The sequence below is a fragment of the Microcaecilia unicolor genome, chromosome 5 (assembly GCF_901765095.1).
Source record: "Microcaecilia unicolor chromosome 5, aMicUni1.1, whole genome shotgun sequence".
NCBI classification, from domain to species: Eukaryota; Metazoa; Chordata; class Amphibia; order Gymnophiona; family Siphonopidae; genus Microcaecilia; species Microcaecilia unicolor.
In genome coordinates, this window is record NC_044035.1 from 58695158 (window position 1) to 58715755 (window position 20598).

General features: G+C 47.5%; 1 protein-coding gene across 1 annotated transcript in view; it reads left to right on the top strand.

Annotated features, from left to right (window-relative positions):
* The first annotated feature begins 1011 nt into the window (after positions 1-1011).
* EDRF1 (erythroid differentiation regulatory factor 1) overlaps positions 1012-20598 on the top strand; it is a 204243-nt gene continuing 184656 nt past the window's right edge. Inside the window, exons 1-2 of the mRNA XM_030202947.1 lie at positions 1012-1214; positions 16205-16404. Coding sequence (XP_030058807.1) covers positions 1125-1214; positions 16205-16404 — 290 coding nt within the window. The 5' untranslated portion in view covers positions 1012-1124. The remainder of the gene's footprint in view (positions 1215-16204; positions 16405-20598) is intronic.

Here is a 20598-nt window from a genome sequence, read left to right on the forward strand (position 1 = left end):
GCCATGTTGAATCACACCCAGCTTCACAAGGGTGTTCGGCAGTCGATCGCTCGGGTCTGGCCCTGCCGCAGGGCTCTCCACTGCCTCTTCGGCTTGCAGGAATCCCTGTACAGACAAACCTTGCTTGACTGCTGGCATAGGCAGTGGATCTCTTATCTCCGGGCTGAAGGAGATGTCAGCTTCAGACTGCGGGAGCGGTTCACCGCTCTCCGTTCCTGCCAGCAGCGAAGACTCATAGCCACCCAATGGTCCTGGAATTGCGAATCGGTCCATAGGCTCGACTGTCGGCAAAACAGGTACCACGGGGCCTGGCCGTTGTTTGCCCCTCCGTTTAGGCATATGTTAGAAGAAAAGATATTATTCAATTCAAGCCAGCTCGAGTCCAGAAACAACTTCGCAGTGCTCCCTTCAGGATGCCATCTTGTCTCTAGTTTTTTTTTTCTTAAGCTTGCCTCTGTTGAAAGTCCAGCATTAAGTCATGATCAGTTCACTAATAACGAGGCTGTAATACATGAGAGAAGAGTCTTAAAAGTGAGAGAGCTTTCAAATCAATATGACATATTCCTAATGATTGGAATCTCTGTGATACTATTATGTTTTCTAAAAACTTTAAAAGAGGTAGCTGTGTTAGTCTGGTCTGGCATAATAAAATTGACAGAAGCAGGTGGCACCTCACTAACCAATCTACTGAGGCATGAGTTTTTGGATTAGGGTCCACTTCATCAGATACAAGTTATGCTTAATTTTGTTGAAGCTTGCTTTGGGCATTTAAAAATTGAAAGGCTGTTTTAAATAACAATGTAGATGATGACATATAAACCACAGTCATAATCAGTGACCATTCCCAAACTAGGAAGATGAAAAAAAAAAAGAACTAAACACAAGGTTTTGCTATAAGAGGATAGCAGTGCAGGCATGAAGCGAAGGCGGTGAGACAGCCCTATAGGTGGCGCTGTGATATGATTAGGCCTTAGAACGACAGGTGCTGCCAGAGCTCCGGACTCGCTGGTCTTGTGGGCGGGCTATGGTTAAAGCCGGTCTTCGACGTCTGCTTTAGTGCTTGGAAGTTTCTGGCTGTTTTGTGACCACTCTGCACGGGCTGGCGGTACTTTTCCTTGTGGGACATGGGGGACGAGGGGGAGGAAGCCCCCCCCGGAGAGCAGGGGCTCGCCAGCAGTAGTGACAGCAGAGAAGACGTGGACGAGGCCGGCCAGGTAACCGCAGTGCTGACGAAGCTCGTCGTCCCTGCTGTGACCACGGCCTCCTCGTGCTGCCGCTGAGGACTGATTCGCCGTATGCTGTTTTCTGTGTGGGGCTTTTGCTGTAAATGGAGCAAAGCCTCTTACAGTAGCCAGCCTGTCATTCGTTTATTCCACTTCCCTAAGCTTAAAAAAAAATGAAAGTCTGTGTGACAAGTGATGGCTTATTATTCCAGCGGGCAGTACGAATCTGTTACCTCTGATTCTGATTGTTACTATCTGTATTGTCCAAACCTCATTGTACTGATGTACTTCAGAAAAGGGAACTTAAAGATGGTTGGGCAACATGTTTCCATGAATAGTGCAGTGTGAGCTAGCAGAGTTCAGGTTGTGAATTATAAATAAACTGGTATTGATGAAAGGACTTGCCCCTATACTGCCTGTCAGCGTCTGTACAGGGGCCGTCAGTCACCATAAATAATAGGATTCTGCTAGCCCTTGTTTCAAGGCTATTGAGCTATATAAAATGAATGGCTAGGTCCTCAACTAATTGTTGCTGTTTTGATTGGGATATGCTGTCCATCTGTGCAATTTTAGGAGGGGTTCAGCCAGTTTCTTGATTAACAAGATGACAAATAGAAATAAATGAAAACAGAAAAGAAAATAAGATACCTTTTTTTATTGGACTAAATACATTTTTTTTAATTAGCTTCTGAAAGTAACCGTGCTTTAGATCAGAAATAAGCAAATAACAGTATATATAAGTGAAGTATCAAAGCATTTCAATGACAGTCTTCACAGGAAGAGGGTGGGTAAGGTGTGAAACATGGAAGCTAGGTGGTTGAGAGGGAGAGATGCATGTAATTAAGAGGGTGATAGAGCTGTAGAATATTATGTTTTATAATGGGCTAGACAACCCAGATCTTGAATTTCTGTTTGGTGGGTGTTAAAATCTTTAATCACTCAGACTTCAAAGGTCTTATACAGTGTTCTGGTTTTGTAAAGTGCTATCCCACAGGTGATACTGGTTGACACTGGCATTTTTCATATGATGTCTATGTAAATTAAATCACATCTTTAGCATCTGGCTTGTTTCTCCATTATAGCATCCTTCTTCACACGTTATACATTGGATTATATATGCCACATTGGAAAATGGGCATGTGAAGGATTCCTTTAATATTTCTCCTTTGTGAATGACTGTGTGCTCCTGTGAAATGTGATGGCACAGTTTGCAGCTGGATATATTGCAAGGATGTGTGCCATTTTCTTTTTGAGTTTCTAGGAACTTGCTTTTCACTAGTTTGTGTTTTTAGGTTGGGTGGCTGTTGGAAGGCCAGCACTGGTGGGGATGGGAGTATCTCTTTCAGTTGTTTATCCTCCTGGAGTAGATCTTTTATGATTTTTCTAGCTCTGGTTTGTATGTAGTACAAGACGGATTCTGTGTCTTTCTTTTCCTTGTACTGTAATAGGTTTTCCCTGGGTATTTTAAGGGAGGAGGCAACATTATTGGTGCTTATTTTGGGATTGTAGCCTTTTTGTTTGAAGGATTCAGTCAGGATTTTGAGTTATTTATCTTTCTCCCCTGGGTCAGAGCAGATATGGTGGTATCTTGTGGCTTGGCTGTGTATAATGGATTTCTTTGTATGTGAAGGGTGGAAGCTGGAGCTGTGGAAGCAACTGCATTTGTCTTTTAGGTTTCCTATTTATAGATGTTTGTATATAGCCATTGCTGATGGAAACTGTGGTGTCCAAAAAATTGATTTTATCTGGGGAGTAGTCAATTTTGAATTTGATTGTAGGATGGTATGTATTGAAAGAACTGTAAAATTGTTTTAGAATTTCTTCTCCCTCAGTCCAAATCATAAAAATGTCATCAATATATTAGTAGTAGTTTAGGGGTTTAGTCTGACATGTATTAAAAAATGTCTCTTCCAGTTCTGCCATGTTAGCATATTGGGGTGCATATTACAGTGCCCATGATTTGCAGGTAGATATCATTGTTAAAGTGGAAATAGTTGTGAGTTAGAATAAATTTGATTAATTTTGTAATAGTTTCCATTGAGTATTTGCGGTCTAGGGTGGATGTTTTTAGGAGTTTGTCACATGCAGCTATGCTGTCTGCATGGGGAATAACGTATAGAATGTTTGTACGTTTGGGAAGCTTGCCAGGTACCCTTGGCCTGGATTGGCTGCTGTCATGGACAGGATGCTGAGCTCGATGGACCCTTGGTCTTTTCCCAGTTTGGTGTTACTTATGTACTTATGCTGTATAGTGATTCTTCATCCATTGTGACTAGAAGGGTACCCGGTGGTAACTGTTTTTTTTTTTTAATTTGTTCGGAACGTCTGTGGTGTCTTATGTAAAGCTATTTCTCTTGTGCAAGAAAGGTTTCAGAATCCCATCTATAAGTCCAGCTAGTTCCTGCGTGAGTGTGCCAATACCAGATATGATTGGCCTGCCAGGGTTTCCATGTTTGTGGATTTTGGGTAGCATGTAGATTGTGCCCACAGATGGATGGTTTGGTAGAGTTTCTTTGTATGTGGCTGTACTTATTTTGGAAGTGTTTTGATAAGGTTTTTCAGCTGTTTTGTATAATCCTGTGTGGGTTCTTCAGTTTTTTTTTTGTAGTACAGTATGTGTTGTCTGAGAGCTGTCTGTGTCCTCCTTTGATGTATTTTTGTGTGTCCACAGAACCTCCTTTGTCTGCGGGTTTGATGAGAAAATGTTGGTTGTTTTGTAAGATTTTTATGGCCGCTGTTTCTGGTGGAGAATGGTTGTGAATTTACCCTAAGCCTGAAACTTATTTAGCTGTCTTATTATTGTTTTGTCCATTGTGTGGGGTGAAATATGCATTCTGTGTAAAATTATATTCTGACTGGTTTTTTTTTTTTTTTTTTTTTTTGTGTGAAAATGTACCTTTAAGCAGAGTTTTCTAAAGAATACTTCCAGGTCTGAGTATAGTTGAATTTCATCCAGCTTGCTGGACAGACAAAATGAAAGCCCTTTGGAGAGTACAGAGATCTCATGCTGTGATAATTGATAGTTGGAGAGGTTTACTATCCCCATTTGATTTGCATTTTCAATAGTGTGATCAGTGGGGGTTTGCCTATAGGGTATCTATTGACTTTCCATGTCTTGGTTTGTTTGGTTTCTGATTCTCACATACCTCAGGTGGATTGGAAAGTGTTTCCAAGTTGTTTGGAGCTTGCTGGTTTTGCAGCTTTGTCTGTTCTCTGATATGAGATGTTTTTCTCTCTGTGGTTCTGCAGGAGAGAAGACAGCTTGATTTTTTTTTTTTGCGGATAGCAGTGTGTTATTTCACTTGGATATTTTGCAGGCCTTCCTTGAGTTGGTTCATAGGTATGCGTGTAGTTCCTCCATATTCCTTATGATTTAATCTCTTTGGGTTTTTATCATTGACAGAACCTCTACTTGTATTTTATTTATTTTATCATTGCTTGACAGAGATATGTTACCTGTATTTTATTTATATTTTCACTGCTGTCAGTTGAACTGTATAGCATTATAGACTGAGATGGGACCTTTCCACATTATGGATTGCAAAATATATAATGTTACATAAGTACTTAAGTGTTGCCATACAGAGCCTCTGTGTACTGTTTACATCAAACTAGTTTTAGTCAGGAGGGTGGCTGACCTTTCAGCCAGAAGGTTACAGGTTTAAGGCTGGTTTTATCCATCCTATTAGAAACTGTGGGCTCAGCTAGGTTTCTAGTGGGGCATATTTTATTTCATTCTCTTACTGCTTGCCTGGCCAAGCAGTTGTTGCACACTGATACTGGCCACACCTTTGCAAATTAGCCTCAGCTCCCCAGTATCTGCTGCATACCCGGTACCTCTAATTGCTTCTGTGGTATTTTTTGCATCTTTTCATGGTATGGGGTACATTTCATGAGGAGTGCTCCAGGAGCTACTTTAGTGTAGAGGTAGCTTAATAGTTGTTGCAATCAGCTGAGAGTAAGCACAGAGCTTTAGGGGTGCTGCTTCACGACCCACTGCAGCTTGCTATCTGTAGTGCGCAATGGTGCAACAGCCATCTGTCTCTGCTTCTCAGCCGCACTTGTTAGCTCCAATGCGCAGCAGTTATAGTGCACAGTCACACCAGCCAATTCTTGTCCCTATCTGCAAGAAGTTAGCGCTGGCTTAGGCATCAGACCACTGATGTGGCTTCCAAGTCACATTTGACAACCTGCCTTTTGGAAGTAATCGTGGGACTGAAGAAGATCTAGGGCAGTTGGATAAAGACCTGAGGGACTTCCAAGTCTCGGAGATTTCCAGGGACGAGTTTAAGGATGATTTTTAATCCGCTTGGTTTTGTCATAGGTTTTGTGGGGCCAGGAAAACCACTTTCAGGGTTTCCACTTCCACTTCGACAGAATAGAATAGATAGAATGAGCTCTGTTTCAACTCCAGGTCAACCTATGCCTGCTTCATCTTCCAATGATGGAATCTCAGTTCACTCCTTAGGCAGGACTCCTGTACTGGTTTCAGGAGGAGTGGACCAAGATTACCTCGGCTCAAATGTGTCTTTGTTTTTCTATCGCACAGTTACAACTTGGACTTCACTACAGATATTTCTTGGAGTCTACATGCAAGCTCAAACACTGTCAGGCAGTCCTTGCCACCTTGCTAACGTGTCTTCCTTTAGGCACAGTCAAGTCTGTCCCCAGTTGCAATTGGGGAATGGGAAGTTGTTCCCTTTGCTTTTTAGTTCCAACCAGGGAGCTTCCTTCCAGCTGAGTTTGGACATCATAAGAGTCTAGGGTGTTTACGGTTCAACTTTTCACAATGGGAACCTTGCAGTGTGTAATAGTTCTGTCTGGTGGGGAGAGTTTCTAGCCTCCCTGGACCTCAAGGAAACTTACTTTCATATTCCCAGTGCTCCTTGCTGCAGAGGGATCGTAGCGATTTATGACTGTCATTCAGCCTTTCCATGTTGCCGAGGACATTTTTGCAAGGTCATGGTGGTAGTGGCAGCATTCCTTCGTGAGGATGGATTGCAGGTTCATCCATACCTCGTGACTGGCTGATTTGCGGCTCTCTCTATCAAGAGACTTTGCAAACTTCATCCAAGATACCTACTCGTCTTCAGGCCTTAGGATTGGTATTCAGTGTCACCAAGAGTCAGTTGTTTCCCTTACAAATCTTGGCTTATTGGGGAGTACTGTTCCATATAGGCTTGGGAAGTCCTTTCTTTCTTTTGCTCCTGAGCAACAGATGCCAACCCAAGTCAGGTTTTACTTTCCGTCCCAGGTCCAGGATATGGGAATAGGTTAAAGTTATGGGCACAAGGTTCTCTTTCTTGGACATTCCCCTGTGGGCCTGAGTCTGTATCAGACCACTTCAGGGGTTCCCTTTCTGCTTTGGTTCCCATCTCTATGGTTTCCTTCAAGCCAGCTTAGTCTCAATGGGTGATTTCAACACAGCTTTCTGCTGACATTTCAGTTCTCTCTCCCTGGAGGTGGCTATCTGCAGCTTGTAGGCTGTTAGGGTGTGCCGTAGATGGCGGCAACAGATTTCGGATCCCTTCCAGAAGGCAGACAGTCGACCACCTCCTCACTTGCCAGATGTAGAGTTGAGGACGGCTTAATTGCCAGTTTTCTTCTATGATTTGTTTTGGGTGTCAAATAGACGTTTTTTGGCGGTCACAGCCTGTCATTTGATGTGGTTGTGCTGCTGGGTGGTGAATGCAGCTTTTAATGATGACTGGTTCAGCTCACTTTTCAGGGCAGCTATTGTTTGAGGACTCCTTGAAATTGGTGTCTTCTTGAGGACATGTGTACAAGTTCTTTTCGATCGGGTCAGGATCACCCTTATCTTTATAACACCAGGGCTATCGTCCTGGGCAGCCTAGTTTTCTTTAGCAATCCAGTCCAGGCAGGTTCTCAGAACTCCCAACTTAATCTGTTTGAGATCCTCTGGATTTCTACTGGTGACAGGCTCACAGTTCTGTCTTTTTCTGTATACGGTGGTTTCTGCCTTCCATCCCATTCCACCTTTTTCTCTTCCCGCTTTTTGGATGTTCACCATATACTCCTATACTATTTGGAAGTGACCAGCGAGTTCCGTTGGTCAATGCTTCTTGCTTTGCTCAGGATCATAGGAAGGCTCACCATTTTTAGATTGGCAGATGTGGGCATAGCGGTTTTGATGTCGGGAGGAGCAGACCTTTTGTAGAATAGGCGTCAGTGTGAAGCTGAAGAGCTGTTCCGCATAAATGCCATTTTATTCAAAATCCTTTTAGGGGAGCAGCTGCTCCCCTTGCACCCCACCTAGCTACGCCTCTGCATAGTGGGGCAGGGCCTGGGATGACCCACTGAGCAGAAGTGACTTCCTACGTAATCTTATGGACTGCTAAAGACTGTAGCAGTCTTCTAGTGCTCACCATTTTAAGATTAGCAGATGTAGCGGTGGCAGGATCAGAAGCAGACATATTCAGAACCTGGAGAGCCTTAGGTATATAGGAAGGTGGCGACTCCTTACGAAACACCCACACTGTGGTAGGATCATCAGATTCCTGACCTGCTGATCAGAAATGCCTCCCGGCATACCCTCATGTTATCCTCTGGCTGGTCACAAGAAAGGGGATCTGGCTTCAAGAGCCGCAGAGGCCGTTGCCTGAGAGAGGCAATTTCTTCAGCTGGCCTCCGTATGGTACAGTCTGTCCCTTTTGCGGGTGGCAGCGCTTTCTTCCAGAGCGCAGTTGACTTCCTTTTCCATGTCCCGTCTGGCTTCCATGGCTGCCCTTTGCAGTTCGGCCACTTGGTCCTCTGTCCTGCCATTGATGGCCTTTGCAGATAAGCCCACTTGATCTGCTGTCCTTCCCTTGCCATGCTTTGCAGGCTTGCCATGGCAGTGCTAGGCATTCCAGATTTGACATGGTAGTGCATGTAACCGTGGCCTGTGGATCATTGCTCCAGTCTGCTGAGGTTGTAGTACCCCGCCCCATGTCAGGACTGCTTTGGTACATTCCACAAGTCTCTGGATTGCTGTGGGATGCTATGGAAGGTAAAATTAGTTCTTACCTGATAGTTTTCTTTCCATTAGTCCCAACAGATCAATCCAGAGGCCCGCCCTTTGTTGTTCTGGGTTGAGTGTTTTCTTCTAGTTGCCTCAATTTCATCAAATTCCTTCGTTTGATTTTTGGCTACAAAAACAAAGGCAAGGCAAAACAAATCAAAACTTAAAGGAAGCATTCTGTTACCCTCCCGCAGGAGCGGTTGAGGAGCTTATGTGGGCTTTATGCAGGCAGGCGAGGACTTCCTCTTTCGTCTTCCACTGCTTTGGTATCGACAATACTGAAGTTAAGGTGACTGCACATGACCACATATAGTAAACCTCTGAAGTTCTCTCTATCTCCACCTGCTGGTAGAGGGACATAACCCACAAGTCTCTGGATTGATTTATTGGGACTAATGGAAAGAGAGTTCTCCGAGGACAAGCAGGCTGCTTGTTCTTACGACTGGGTTGAGGTCCATGGCAGCCCCCTCAAACCGGAAGAAAAATCTTGCGGGAGGTCCCGCACGCGGGGCACGCCCACTGTGCATGCGTGGTCGTCTTCCCACCCGTGCGCGACCGTTCCCGCTCAGTTTTTTCGCTTTCCGCGCTGGAGAGAAACGCGTCTTCGTCCCTCTCCGTATCAGCCCCGGAAAACCGATTTGCAGCCTAGTCCGCGATTTTCTTTATTGTTTTTGCTTTCCGCGCGTTTGCGCGCCCCCTTTAAAAAAAAAGGACTTTTCCTTTCCTTTCCATCTGTTTGTTTTGCCTCATCGCGGCCTTGTGGCCATTCTTTATTTTGTGGTGTGCCCTTTTACCGCCACCATTGACGATTTTGACCTCGCCGATGCGATTTTTCCGTCGATGTCCTCGAAGGTCCCGAGCGGATTCAAAAAGTGTGGTCGGTGCGGCCGGCAGATCTCGCAGACTGATCCTCACGCTTGGTGTCTCCAGTGCCTTGGCTCGGAGCATAATTCCAAGGCGTGCACCTTGTGTTTCGGCTTGCGAAAGCGGACGCAGGTGGCGAGGCAAGTTCTTCGGGACCGTCTTTTTGGAACTTGCGCCGGCTCTTTGACGTCGACCTTGGCGGCATCGGTGTTGACGGCCGGGTCTTCGGTATCGATGTCGACGTCTTCGACTCCTACTATGGCACCAACCCCAGGAGTACAGGTTCCCTTGGCCCGATGACCTGACGGCGGCGGTGAGCGACCGAGTGGCCAGTCCGCCCCGGCCACTCCCGCTGCTCAGGGCCATCGGGACAGAACCCTGTCGGATCCGACCCCCAGAGGGTGCGGAGACTCCATCTCCTCCTCGTCCATGACTGGCATTGAAAGAAAGCTGCGAAGAAGCACCGTCATTGGTCGCCCACGGCGCATGGGACTGGCAGCTCCGGGACTTCGGGAGAAGACTCGAACCCCAAGAAGGGCCAACGCCGGGAGGAGCGCTCCCCCTCTATCAAAGAGGTGTCGATGCGCAGGTTTCAGGTACCCCGGTACCGTCTCCTGGACCCGAGCAGCTTCCAGCACAGACGCCCGCACCGGCCCCCCAGCCTCTCCCGACAGCGGGCCTAGACGAGTGCCTCTGAGCCATCCTCTCGGGGATCCTGGAGGGGCTGATGCGCCAGGCCTTGCCGGCACCGGGGGTGCTTGCGCCCACGGTGCCGTTGATGGAAGCGCCGGCTGGCTCTGGCCCTGTGATGCGGTCTTCGACACCCTCAGGTGGAATCGACGTCGATGGAGGGAGCTTCGTCCCCGCCGGCGCGGGAGTCCACCTCTTGATACCATCGTCGAGGACATGGTTCCTCGGGGTCGAGACGGGCCCGGTTGCGGTCTGAGCTGAGAGAGCTCATGTCCGACACCGAGGAGGAGGCTTCGTGGGAGGAAGAGGCAGACCCCAGATATTTCTCCTCCGAGGAGTCTGTGGGTCTTCCCTCCGACCCCACACCTTCACCGGAGAGGAAGCTCTCGCCTCCAGAGAGCCTCTCCTTTGCCTCTTTTGTCCGGGACATGTCTATTAGCATTCCCTTCCCAGTGGTCACCGTGGATGAGCCGAGGGCTGAGATGCTCGAGGTCCTCGACTATCCATCACCACCTAGAGAGTCTTCCACAGTACCGTTGCACAATGTCCTCAAGGAGACACTGCTTCGGAACTGGTTGAAGCCTTTATCTAATCCCACCATCCCTAAGAAAGCGGAGTCCCAATACAGAGTCCACATAGACCCGGAGTTGATGCGGCCACAGCTGCCACATGACTCAGCGGTCGTGGACTCTGCTCTCAAAAGGGCAAGGTGTTCAAGGGATACCGCCTCGGTGCCCCCAGGGCGGGAGTCTCGCACTCTGGACTCGTTTGGGAGGAAGGCCTACCATTCTTCCATGCTCGTGACCAGGATCCAATCATACCAGCTCTACACGAGCATCCACATGCGGAACAATGTGAGGCAACTGGCGGACCTGGTTGACAAGCTCCCCCCGGAGCAGTCCAGGCCCTTTCAGGAGGTGGTCAGGCAGCTGAAGGCGTGCAGAAAATTCCTGTCCAGGGGTATCTATGACACCTGTGATGTGGCATCCAGAGCCGCAGCCCAGGGTATAGTGATGCGTAGACTGTCATGGCTGCGTGCCTCTGACCTGGACAACCGCACCCAGCAAAGGCTGGCGGATGTCCCTTGCCGGGGGGATAACATTTTTGGCGAGAAGATCGAGCAGTTGGTGGACCAACTACACCAGCGGGAAACCGCTCTCGACAAGCTCTCCCACCGGGCGCCTTCTGCATCCGCCCCCACTGGTGGACGTTTTTCCCGGATCAGGCAGGCTGCACCTTAGGCTTACAGCAAGCGTAGGTACAACCAACCGGCCCGAAGGCCTCCTCAGGCACAGGGACAGTCCCAGCGTGCGCCTAAGCAGCCCCCTGCGCCTCCACAGCAAAAGCAGGGGACGGGCTTTTGACTAGATCCATGGGAACATAGCCGCCATCAAAGTAGCCGTGCCGGACGGCCTGCCGGTCGGGGGGAGGTTGACAGTTTTTCACCAAAGGTGGCCTCTCATAACCTCCGACCAGTGGGTTCTCCAAATAGTGCGGTGCGAATACACCCTAAATTTGGTCTCCATCCCACCAAATTGTCCACCGGGAGCTCAATCCTTCAGCTCCCACCACAAGCAGGTACTTGCAGAGGAACTCTCCGCCCTTCTCAGCGCCAGTGCGGTCGAGCAGAGATTCTATTCCAGGGTACTTCCTTGTGGAAAAGAAAACAGGGGGGATGCACCCCATCCTAGACCTGAGTGGCCTGAACAAGTATCTGGTGCGAGAAAAGTTCAGGATGCTTTCCTTGGGGACCCTTCTCCCCATGATTCAGAAAGACGATTGGCTTTGTTCCCTGGAGTTAAAGGATGCTTATACTCACATCCCGATACTGCCAGCTCACAGAATCTGCGATTCTGTCTGGGGACACGTCACTTCCAGTATTGTGTGCTGCCCTTTGGGCTCGCCTCTGCCCCACGGGTGTTTACCAAGTGTCTCGTGGTGGTTGCGGCGTACCTGCGCAAGCTGGGGGTGCAAGTGTTCCCGTATCTCGACGATTGGCTGGTGAAGGGCCCCTCAGAGGCAGGAGCTCTTCGGTCAATGCAGTGCACTATTCAACTACTGGAGCTGCTGGGGTTTGTGATAAATTACCCGAAGTACCATCTCCAGCCAGTCCAATCTCTGGAATTCATAGGAGCTCTGCTAAATTCACAGACTGCTCAGGCCTATCTTCCCGAGGCGAGGGCTCAGAACCTTCTCTCCCTCACCTCCCAGGCCAGAGCGTCCCAGCAGCTCACAGCTCGGCAGATGTTGACTCCTGGGCCATATGGCCTCTACATTCCATGTGACTCCCATGGCTTGTCTTCACATGAGATCAGCTCAATGGACCCTAGTTTCCCAGTGGTGCCAAGTCACAGGGAATCTAGAAGATGTCATCCGCCTGCCCACCAGTTGTCACAATTTGCTGTGCTGGTGGACGATTCGGACCAATTTGACCCTGGGGCGTCCGTTCCAAATTCTTCAGCCGCAAGAAGTGCTGACGATGGATGCATCTCTCCTGGGGTGGGGAGCTCATGTTGATGGGCTCCACACCCAAGGGGTGTGGTCCCTCCAGGAACAAGGCCTTCAGATCATTCTCCTGGAGCTCCGAGTGGTCTGGAACGCGCTGAAGGCCTTCAGGGATCAGCTGTCCTTCCAAATTATCCAAATTCGGACAGACAATCAGGTTGCAATGTACTACATCAACAAGCAGGGGGGCACCGGATCTCGCACCCTGTGTCAGGAAGCCGTCAGGATGTGGCGATGGGCAGGCCAGCACGGCATGCTTCTCCAGGCCACGTACCTGGCAGACGTAAACAGTCTGGCCGACAGGCTGAGCAGACTCGTGCAACCGCACGAGTGGTCGCTCCATTCCCGGGTGGTACGCAAGATCTTCCGAGAGTGGGGCACTCCCTCGGTGGACCTTTTCGCCTCCCAGACCAATCACAAGCTGCCTCAGTTCTGTTCCAGACTTCAGGCACACGGCAGACTGGCGTCAGATGCCTTTCTCCTCCATTGGGGGGAATGGCCTCCTGTATGCATATCCTCCCATACCTTTGGTGGGGAAGACCTTGCTGAAGCTCAAGCAAGACCGCGGCACCATGATTCTGATCGCGCCCTTTTGGCCCCGTCAGATCTGGTTCCCTCTTCTTCTGGAGTTGTCCTCCGAAGAACCGTGGAGATTGGAGTGTTTTCCAACTCTCATTTCGCAGAACGAAGGAGCGCTTCTGCACCCCAACCTTCAGTCTCTGGCTCTCACGGCCTGGATGTTGAGGGCGTAGATTTTGCTTCATTGGGTCTGTCTGAGGGTGTCTCCTGTGTCTTGCTTGCCTCTAGGAATGATTCCACTAAAAAGAGTTACTTTTTTAAGTGGAGGAGGTTTGTCGTTGGGTGTGAGAGCAAGGCCCTAGAACCTCGTTCTTGTCCTGCACAGAACCTGTTTGAATACCTTCTACACTTATCAGAGTCAGGTCTCAAGACCAACTCAGTAAGGAATCACCTTAGTGCAATTAGTGCTTACCATCATCGTGTAGAGGGTAAAGCCATCTCTGGAGAGCCTTTAGTCGTTCGATTCCTGAGAGGCTTGCTTTTGTCAAAGCCCCCTGCCAAGCCTCATGCAGTGTCATGGGATCTCAACATCGTCCTCACCCAGCTGATGAAACCTCTTTTTGAGCCACTGAATTCATGACATCTGAAGTACTTGACCTGGAAGGCCATTTTCTTGGTGGCAGTTACTTCAGCTCGTAGAGTCAGTGAGCTTCAAGCCCTGGTAGCTCATGCTCCTTATACTAAATTTCATCATAACAGAGTAGTCCTCCGCACTCACCCTAAGTTCCTGCCGAAGGTGGTGTCGGAGTTCCATCTTAACCAGTCAATCGTCTTGCCAACATTCTTTCCCAGACCGCATACCCGCCCTGCTGAACGTCAGTTGCACATATTGGACTGCAAGCGAGCGTTGGCTTTCTATCTGGAGCGGACGCAGCCCCACAGACAGTCCGCCCAATTGTTTGTTTCTTTCAATGCCAATAGGAAGGGGGTCGCTGTCGGGAAACGCACCATCTCCAATTGGCTAGCAGATTGCATTTCCTTCACTTACGCCCAGGCTGGGCTGGCTCTTGAGGGCCATGTCAGAGCCATGGCAGTGTCAGTGGCCCACTTGAAGTCAACCACTATTGAAGAGATCTGCAAGGCTGCGACGTGGTCATCTGTCCACACATTCACATCTCATTACTGCCTACAGCAGGATACCTGACGCGACAGTCGGTTCGGGCAGTCGGTGCTGCAGAATCTGTTTGGGGTTTGAATCCAACTCCACCCTCCAGGACCCGGTTTTATTCTGTTCAGGCTGCACTCCCAGTTAGATGTTCTTCGTAGGTCAATTTCTGTTATGCCCTCGCCGTTGCGAGGCCTAATTGACCATGTTTGTTGTGTTGCGTGAGCCTGGGAGCTAGGGATACCCCAGTCGTGAGAACAAGCAGCCTGCTTGTCCTCGGAGAAAGCGAATGATACATACCTGTAGCAGGTGTTCTCCGAGGACAGCAGGCTGATTGTTCTCACCTACCCTCCCTCCTCCCCTTTGGAGTTGTGTGTTTTCCTAATTTCTTTGCTTGTCATTTAACTGGGCGGGAAGACGGCCGCGCATGCGCGGTGGGCATGCCCCACGTGCGGGACCTCCCGCGAGATTTTTCTTCCGGTTTGAGGGGGCTGCCGTGGATGTCAACCCAGTCGTGAGAACAATCAGCCTGCTGTCATAGTAGATGACGACAGAAAAAGACCTGCATGGTCCATCTAGTCTGCCCAAGATAAACTCATATCTTGAATTTGTACCTGTCTTTTTCAGGGCACAGACCGTATAAGTCTGCCCAGCAGTATTTCCCGCCTCCCAACCACCAGTCCCGGCTCTGGTACAGGCTATAAGTCTGTCCTCCCCTATCCTAGCCTCCCAACCCCTCTTCCCCCCACCTGCTCCGCCACCCAATTTCAGCTAAGCTTCTGAGGATCCATTCCTGCTGCACAGGATTCCTTTATGCATATCCCACGCATGTTTGAATTCTGTTACCGTTTTCATCTCCACCACCTCCCGCGGGAGGGCATTCCAAGCATCCACCACCCTCTCCGTGAAAAAATACTTCCTGACATCTTTTTTGAGTCTGCCCCCCTTCAATCTCATTTCATGTCCTCTCGTTCTACCGCCTTCCCATCTCCGGAAAAGATTTTTTTGTGGATTAATACCTTTCAAGTATTTGAACGTCTGTATCATATCACCCCTGTTCCTCCTTTCCTCCAGGGTATACATGTTCAGGTCAGCAAGTCTTTGGTCATACGTCTTGGAACGCAAATCCCATACCATTCTCGTAGCTTTTCTTTGCACCGCTTCCATTTTTTTAACATCCTTCGCAAGGTACGGCCTCCAAAACTGAACACAATACTCCAGGTGGGGCCTCACCAACGACTTGTACAGGGGCATCAACACTTCCTTTCTTCTGCTGATCACACCTCTCTCTATACAGCCTAGCAACCTTCTCGCTACGGCCACCGCCCTGTCACACTGTTTCGTCGCCTTCGGATCCTTGGATACTATCACCCCAAGATCCCTCTCCCCCTCAGTACCTATCAGACTCTCCCCGCCTAACACATACGTCTCTCGTGGGTTTCTATTCCCTAAATGCATCACTTTGCATTTCTTCGCATTGAATTTTAATTGCCAAACCTCAGACCATTCTTCTAGCTTCCTCAGATCCCTTTTCATGCTTTCCACGCCCTCCCAGGCGTCCACTCTGTTGCAAATCTTAGTATCATCCGCAAATAGGCAAACTTTACCTTCTAACCCTTCGGCAATGTCACTCACAAATATATTGAACAGAATCGGAGAACACCTGCTACAGGTATGTATCATTCGCTTTATCAGGTAAGAACTAATTTTACCGTAGTAGTAGGCAGTTCTTATGCTGCTCACTGCAACTAGTATACCTGTGGCCTGTGAGGAACAGTAATTTTATGTGATGATTGGAAGGAACCATCTAGTTCCACAGCAAGGGCAGAAATATTCAGCCCTTCTTGTGGCTGCAGAAGAATGGTAGACGGAGGGCCCAGTCTAGAAAAGTGCCATCAGCTTCAGTTTGTTTTTTTTTGTTATTACAGCCTAACAGAAACTGAGCTCACAAAGGCCGTGGAGGCCTGTTTGGGTGCCTTTGGGAGATGTTCCCCTTGCCAAATGGCCCTTTTGCTTTGGGCTAATTTAACACAGGAAAATATGAGCTGCAGTGCATGAGCATTATTCTGGGCATGTTGTCTTGAGTATGGTCACGTTGTGCATATCATTAGTTTAATTACCATACCAATTTTAACATTGATCGGTCCATAAAATGGCTTTTAGAAGGTAAACTTAATCTGAATGGATTTATTTCTGTTAATTCTGCTTGCAACCTAGGAATCCTTGATGTTTCTTGGAGGCAGTGAAGTGAAGAGTAGTGCGGTGGTAAAATATTCCTCTGCTCCACCTCCAGCTGCATTTTCCCGTCTTCAAGAAAAGACAGACCTGAAGCTGCCACCTGCCAACTGGTTACGTGAAAATGCAAAACTGGGACCAACTATACTTGGTTCCAGCAAGAAAAGCAAACCATTTTCAAGGTAAAAATGATGATTGTCTCTGGAATTAAATATTGTATCTGAGATGTGGGAAACCCTGTATCAGATATCTACAATATTCATCTTTTGATAGATATTTTTGTTGGGAAAAGGACATAACAGTGATACCTCGGTTTTCGTTGATAATCCGTCTGAAAACAATCAACGAAAACCGAGGCAATTATTTTCATATGAATCAATGTAAATCCAATGAGCAGGAGAACACGTGGGTTGCCCTTTGTTTTCGCAAAATTAGCAGCGAAAACCGAGGCAACTAACGAAATCCGAGACAAATGTTTCACTGTATAATAATAATGAAGGCTTAATTTTTTTTGATGAAATGTTAGGTCTCATTAACCTTTTCAGATAGTGGAAAAAATACCTAAACTTCTGCTTGCACCCCCCAGGATGCAAAGAATTCTTATGGGTCAGAACCTTTTATTTAAAGGTTGTGTATAAAAAGTGTATCTGTATTTCAACTCAATATGAGACAGATGACCAAATGTTGTTAAAATAAGAACTGCTGGGGGAGTTGTTTGGCAAGAAGTAACAGATTCAGAACCATGTAAGTGGGTGTCAAGTCCTGTTTTTCCCCACTTAAAATCTGTGTGACCTTGGCAAGTCGCTTTACCTTCCATTTCCTCAGGAACAACTCAGATTACGAAAACACTTCTACTGGGAAATAACTCATGTACCTGAATGTAACTTGCCTATAGTTTAGATTTGGAAGAAGATGAGTAATACATTTAAAATCCAAATCCAAGCAAGAATCCAGTCCATTCCTATAAATGTTGAAATTAAACTTTTATATTTAACCAAATGCCAGAAAATTCCATGAAATACATTGCAAGAAGCCTTTTTGAGTCACGTGTGTGCTGCTGTGTGCACTTGAACACTGCTTTTGAGTGTTTTTGGTATGATTCTCCTGTAGTGCTTTGCCTCCTTCATTCAAACTGTGACCTTTTTCTTTCCTTTTTTATTGTAGTTCCTTTCCAGTTTTTTAATTTGTAAACTGCTTTGATAGGCTTCCTTTTTAGCGGTATATCAAGACTAAGAATAAACTTCAACTTACTATCTGTACATTGTTAGTGTTGCTAATACTTTTATGGTGATGTTCAAAAAACCGCTGCTGTACTGAACAGCGCTGCCAAACACTTCCTAATGCTCAGTGCTAATGACATGAAAATATAGGCGCGCTGTTGGCATTGAGCATTAGTAAGTCTTTTGGAAGTCATGCGCACAAGAGCTGTGTGGTAAGCAAAACTCTTGTGCTCATGCTCGGTCCGGGGAGCAGAAATGTCTGAGGGGGGAGGACAGAAGGAGGAGGAGGAAGAGTTGCAGTTTGCCACCCTGTCCCGCTGCTACAAGGATAAAGCAAAGTCTCCTCCAGCCTGGCAGATGCCCACTCTGGAGGAAGAGGGAGCCTAGGCTCATCAGACTGCAGGTAAACAAGACATCACAAATAAACCTAGGCTCTTTTGAAGTTTTTTATGTTTAAACTGTTTTATTGACGATTATCACAATACAGATTAACTTAGAACATTCATATAACATTGCTTGATATACAAAACAGCATTCTTACAGCTTATTCAACATCGCCAAACACTTTTCTTCCCCATTTTTCTCCCCCCTCCCCTCTGAACAATTACTTGTCAAGTGCTAATATTAGATGTTAAATGGCTTCTATTCCTAATATCATACACTTTAAGTACCTCGTTAGGTGCAATAGTGCTTATCACAAAATATCAGAAAACTAAACATCCAAGCTCTAGAGCACTGCCAAGCTTTAGCCATATACATCTCACTCAACCCCTTCAACCCCCCACCCAATACCTCCCCCCCTTGCAAGCAGGATTCCCCTCTGAACTAAATTTACCACTCCAGGCTACCCATACTCTCCATTATTCCACTATTTATCAGACATTAACAAGCAGACTACGTCCCCTTGGACTGAGAATTTGCAGGTATGGTGTCCAGATCTGTAGAAAGCGTACTCTGCGCTTAGGCGATTGTTTTGAGTCCCTAGCCTCCCAAGAGGCCAGGAGATGCACCTGATTGCGCCAATGCCAATAAGCTGGCCCTTCCGATGAGACCCAGTACTGCATAATGCATTTCCGAGCTACCAAGCTCAGCTTCCTACATAACATTATAGCTGGGGCACCTAATGGAGCAAACGCTCTTGGTTGGTCCAACAGAAGCTGCCTCTCCGTTCCTTGAATTCTATTCCCCAATCGCATCAAAACCCCTCTTACCCTCTGCCAGAACATACGCACCTTGGGGCATTGCCATAATGCATGATATAATGAGCTGGGACCCCCTCCACATTTAGAGCACCCCGAGTTGTCCGGCCCCAACATATGAGCCAGTTGTGCTTTAGACATATACCCCCGAAGGACCACTCTATAACCACACTCCCTCAGCCTCTCATCTGTCACCAATGCCCGGATGCCTTTCAAGGTAGCTGACACATCCCATGTTGCCAGTGAGGTCCCAAGATCTTGTTCCCATTTACGCTTAAGATCTACATATTGCCTCTGGGACCTACGCCTAACCAGTGCCCCATACAATGCTGATACAGATTGCTTCTCCATCTGCAACTCCTCAAAGAAGACCCTTAGCAGTTCCCCCATCCGCCCCCTCAGGGGTACCTGGCTCAAAGATTTCATATAGTGTCGGACCTGTGCATAAGCAAATCTATTGCCCCAAGCCGAACCCACTTTGTCTTGAAGCGCGTCAAATGTTATCATTTCCCCATTTTCCAATAACAGGTGTTCCAATCTTGTGATGCCCAGCCCTTGCCATCTGCCAAATGTCGGGTTGTCTATCCCTGCTTCAAAAACAGGGTTACCTACGATTGGGATTTGATCTGTAACGTGTGGTTGGCCCCCCATTTGCCGCATCCACCACTGCCACGCCTCTCGAAGGGGCTGTAGTATTATACTTTTTTTAAATTTAGAAGGGAGCCGACTGCGAGGTAAATGGAGCAATGCTAATATATCATATGGAGCAAAAAAGGCTTCCTCCAAGTCCATAGGTGTATAATACTGCGTGGTGTTCACCAGATCTCCTAGGTGACGCAACAAACACGCCTGATTATATAGGAACACATCCGGGACACCCATTCCGCCCTGTCTCCAGCTCCCTATTAACATATTTTGGCTAACTTTGGGTTTTTTGCCTGCCCAGCAAAATCGACTAAAAAGACGCATCATCCGTTTCAAATCAGTCCGTGTTAGGCGTATGGGTAAGGTTTGAAGGACGTACAACCAGCGCGGAAACAGCACCATTTGGACTAAATGTATCCGTCCCATTAGTGACAGTGGAAGACTCATCCAAGAGTCCAATTTAGCTTTAGTATGTTCCAGTAAGATTTTAACATTCAACTGATATAAGTCTGAAGTATTCATTGTGAGTCGGATTCCTAGATATTTAAAAGACTCTCTAGCCCATCTCAATGGAAATTCAGGATCCCAGTCCCTCTGGTTCACCTCTGGCGAAGCCAGAGCTTCTGACTTATCTAGATTGATTCGAAAACCAGAGTAGTCTCCATATTCACGAAAGGTTTCCAATAACGTGTCTAAGGATTCCCTTGGGTTTGTGAGATGTACTAAAATGTCATCCGCAAATGCTGCGATCTTAAACATGTGGGTCCCTAAACCGACACCCCGGATTCTTTTGAAGTTTTTATAAGTCAGGTAAACAGTGCTTGTGAGTTGTTTCCCCCCCCCCCCCCCCCCTTGAAATGTGGGAGGAAGTTGCAGAAGCTTTCAGCCTTCTCCCCTAGCACACTCTCCTTGCCTGCTCTCATCTCCACACACACCCTTTCTTCAGGGAACCCTGATGCCAGCTCCCTGGCCAGTCCGTATTCTCTGTCTCCAGCAGGTTAGGTTTTTAAGAAGGGTTCCAGAGGAGATCCGGGAAATTATAGACCGGTGAGTCTGACGTCGGTGCCGGGCAAGATGGTGGAGGCTATTATTAAGAATAAAATTGCAGAGCATATACAAAAACATGGACTGATGAGACAAAGTCAGCACGGATTTAGTGAAGGGAAGTCTTGCCTCACCAATCTAATGCATTTTTTTGAGGGGGTAAGCAAACATGTGGACAATGGGGAGCCGGTTGATATTGTATATCTGGATTTTCAGAAGGCGTTTGACAAAGTGCCGCACGAAAGACTCCTGAAGAAATTGCAGAGTC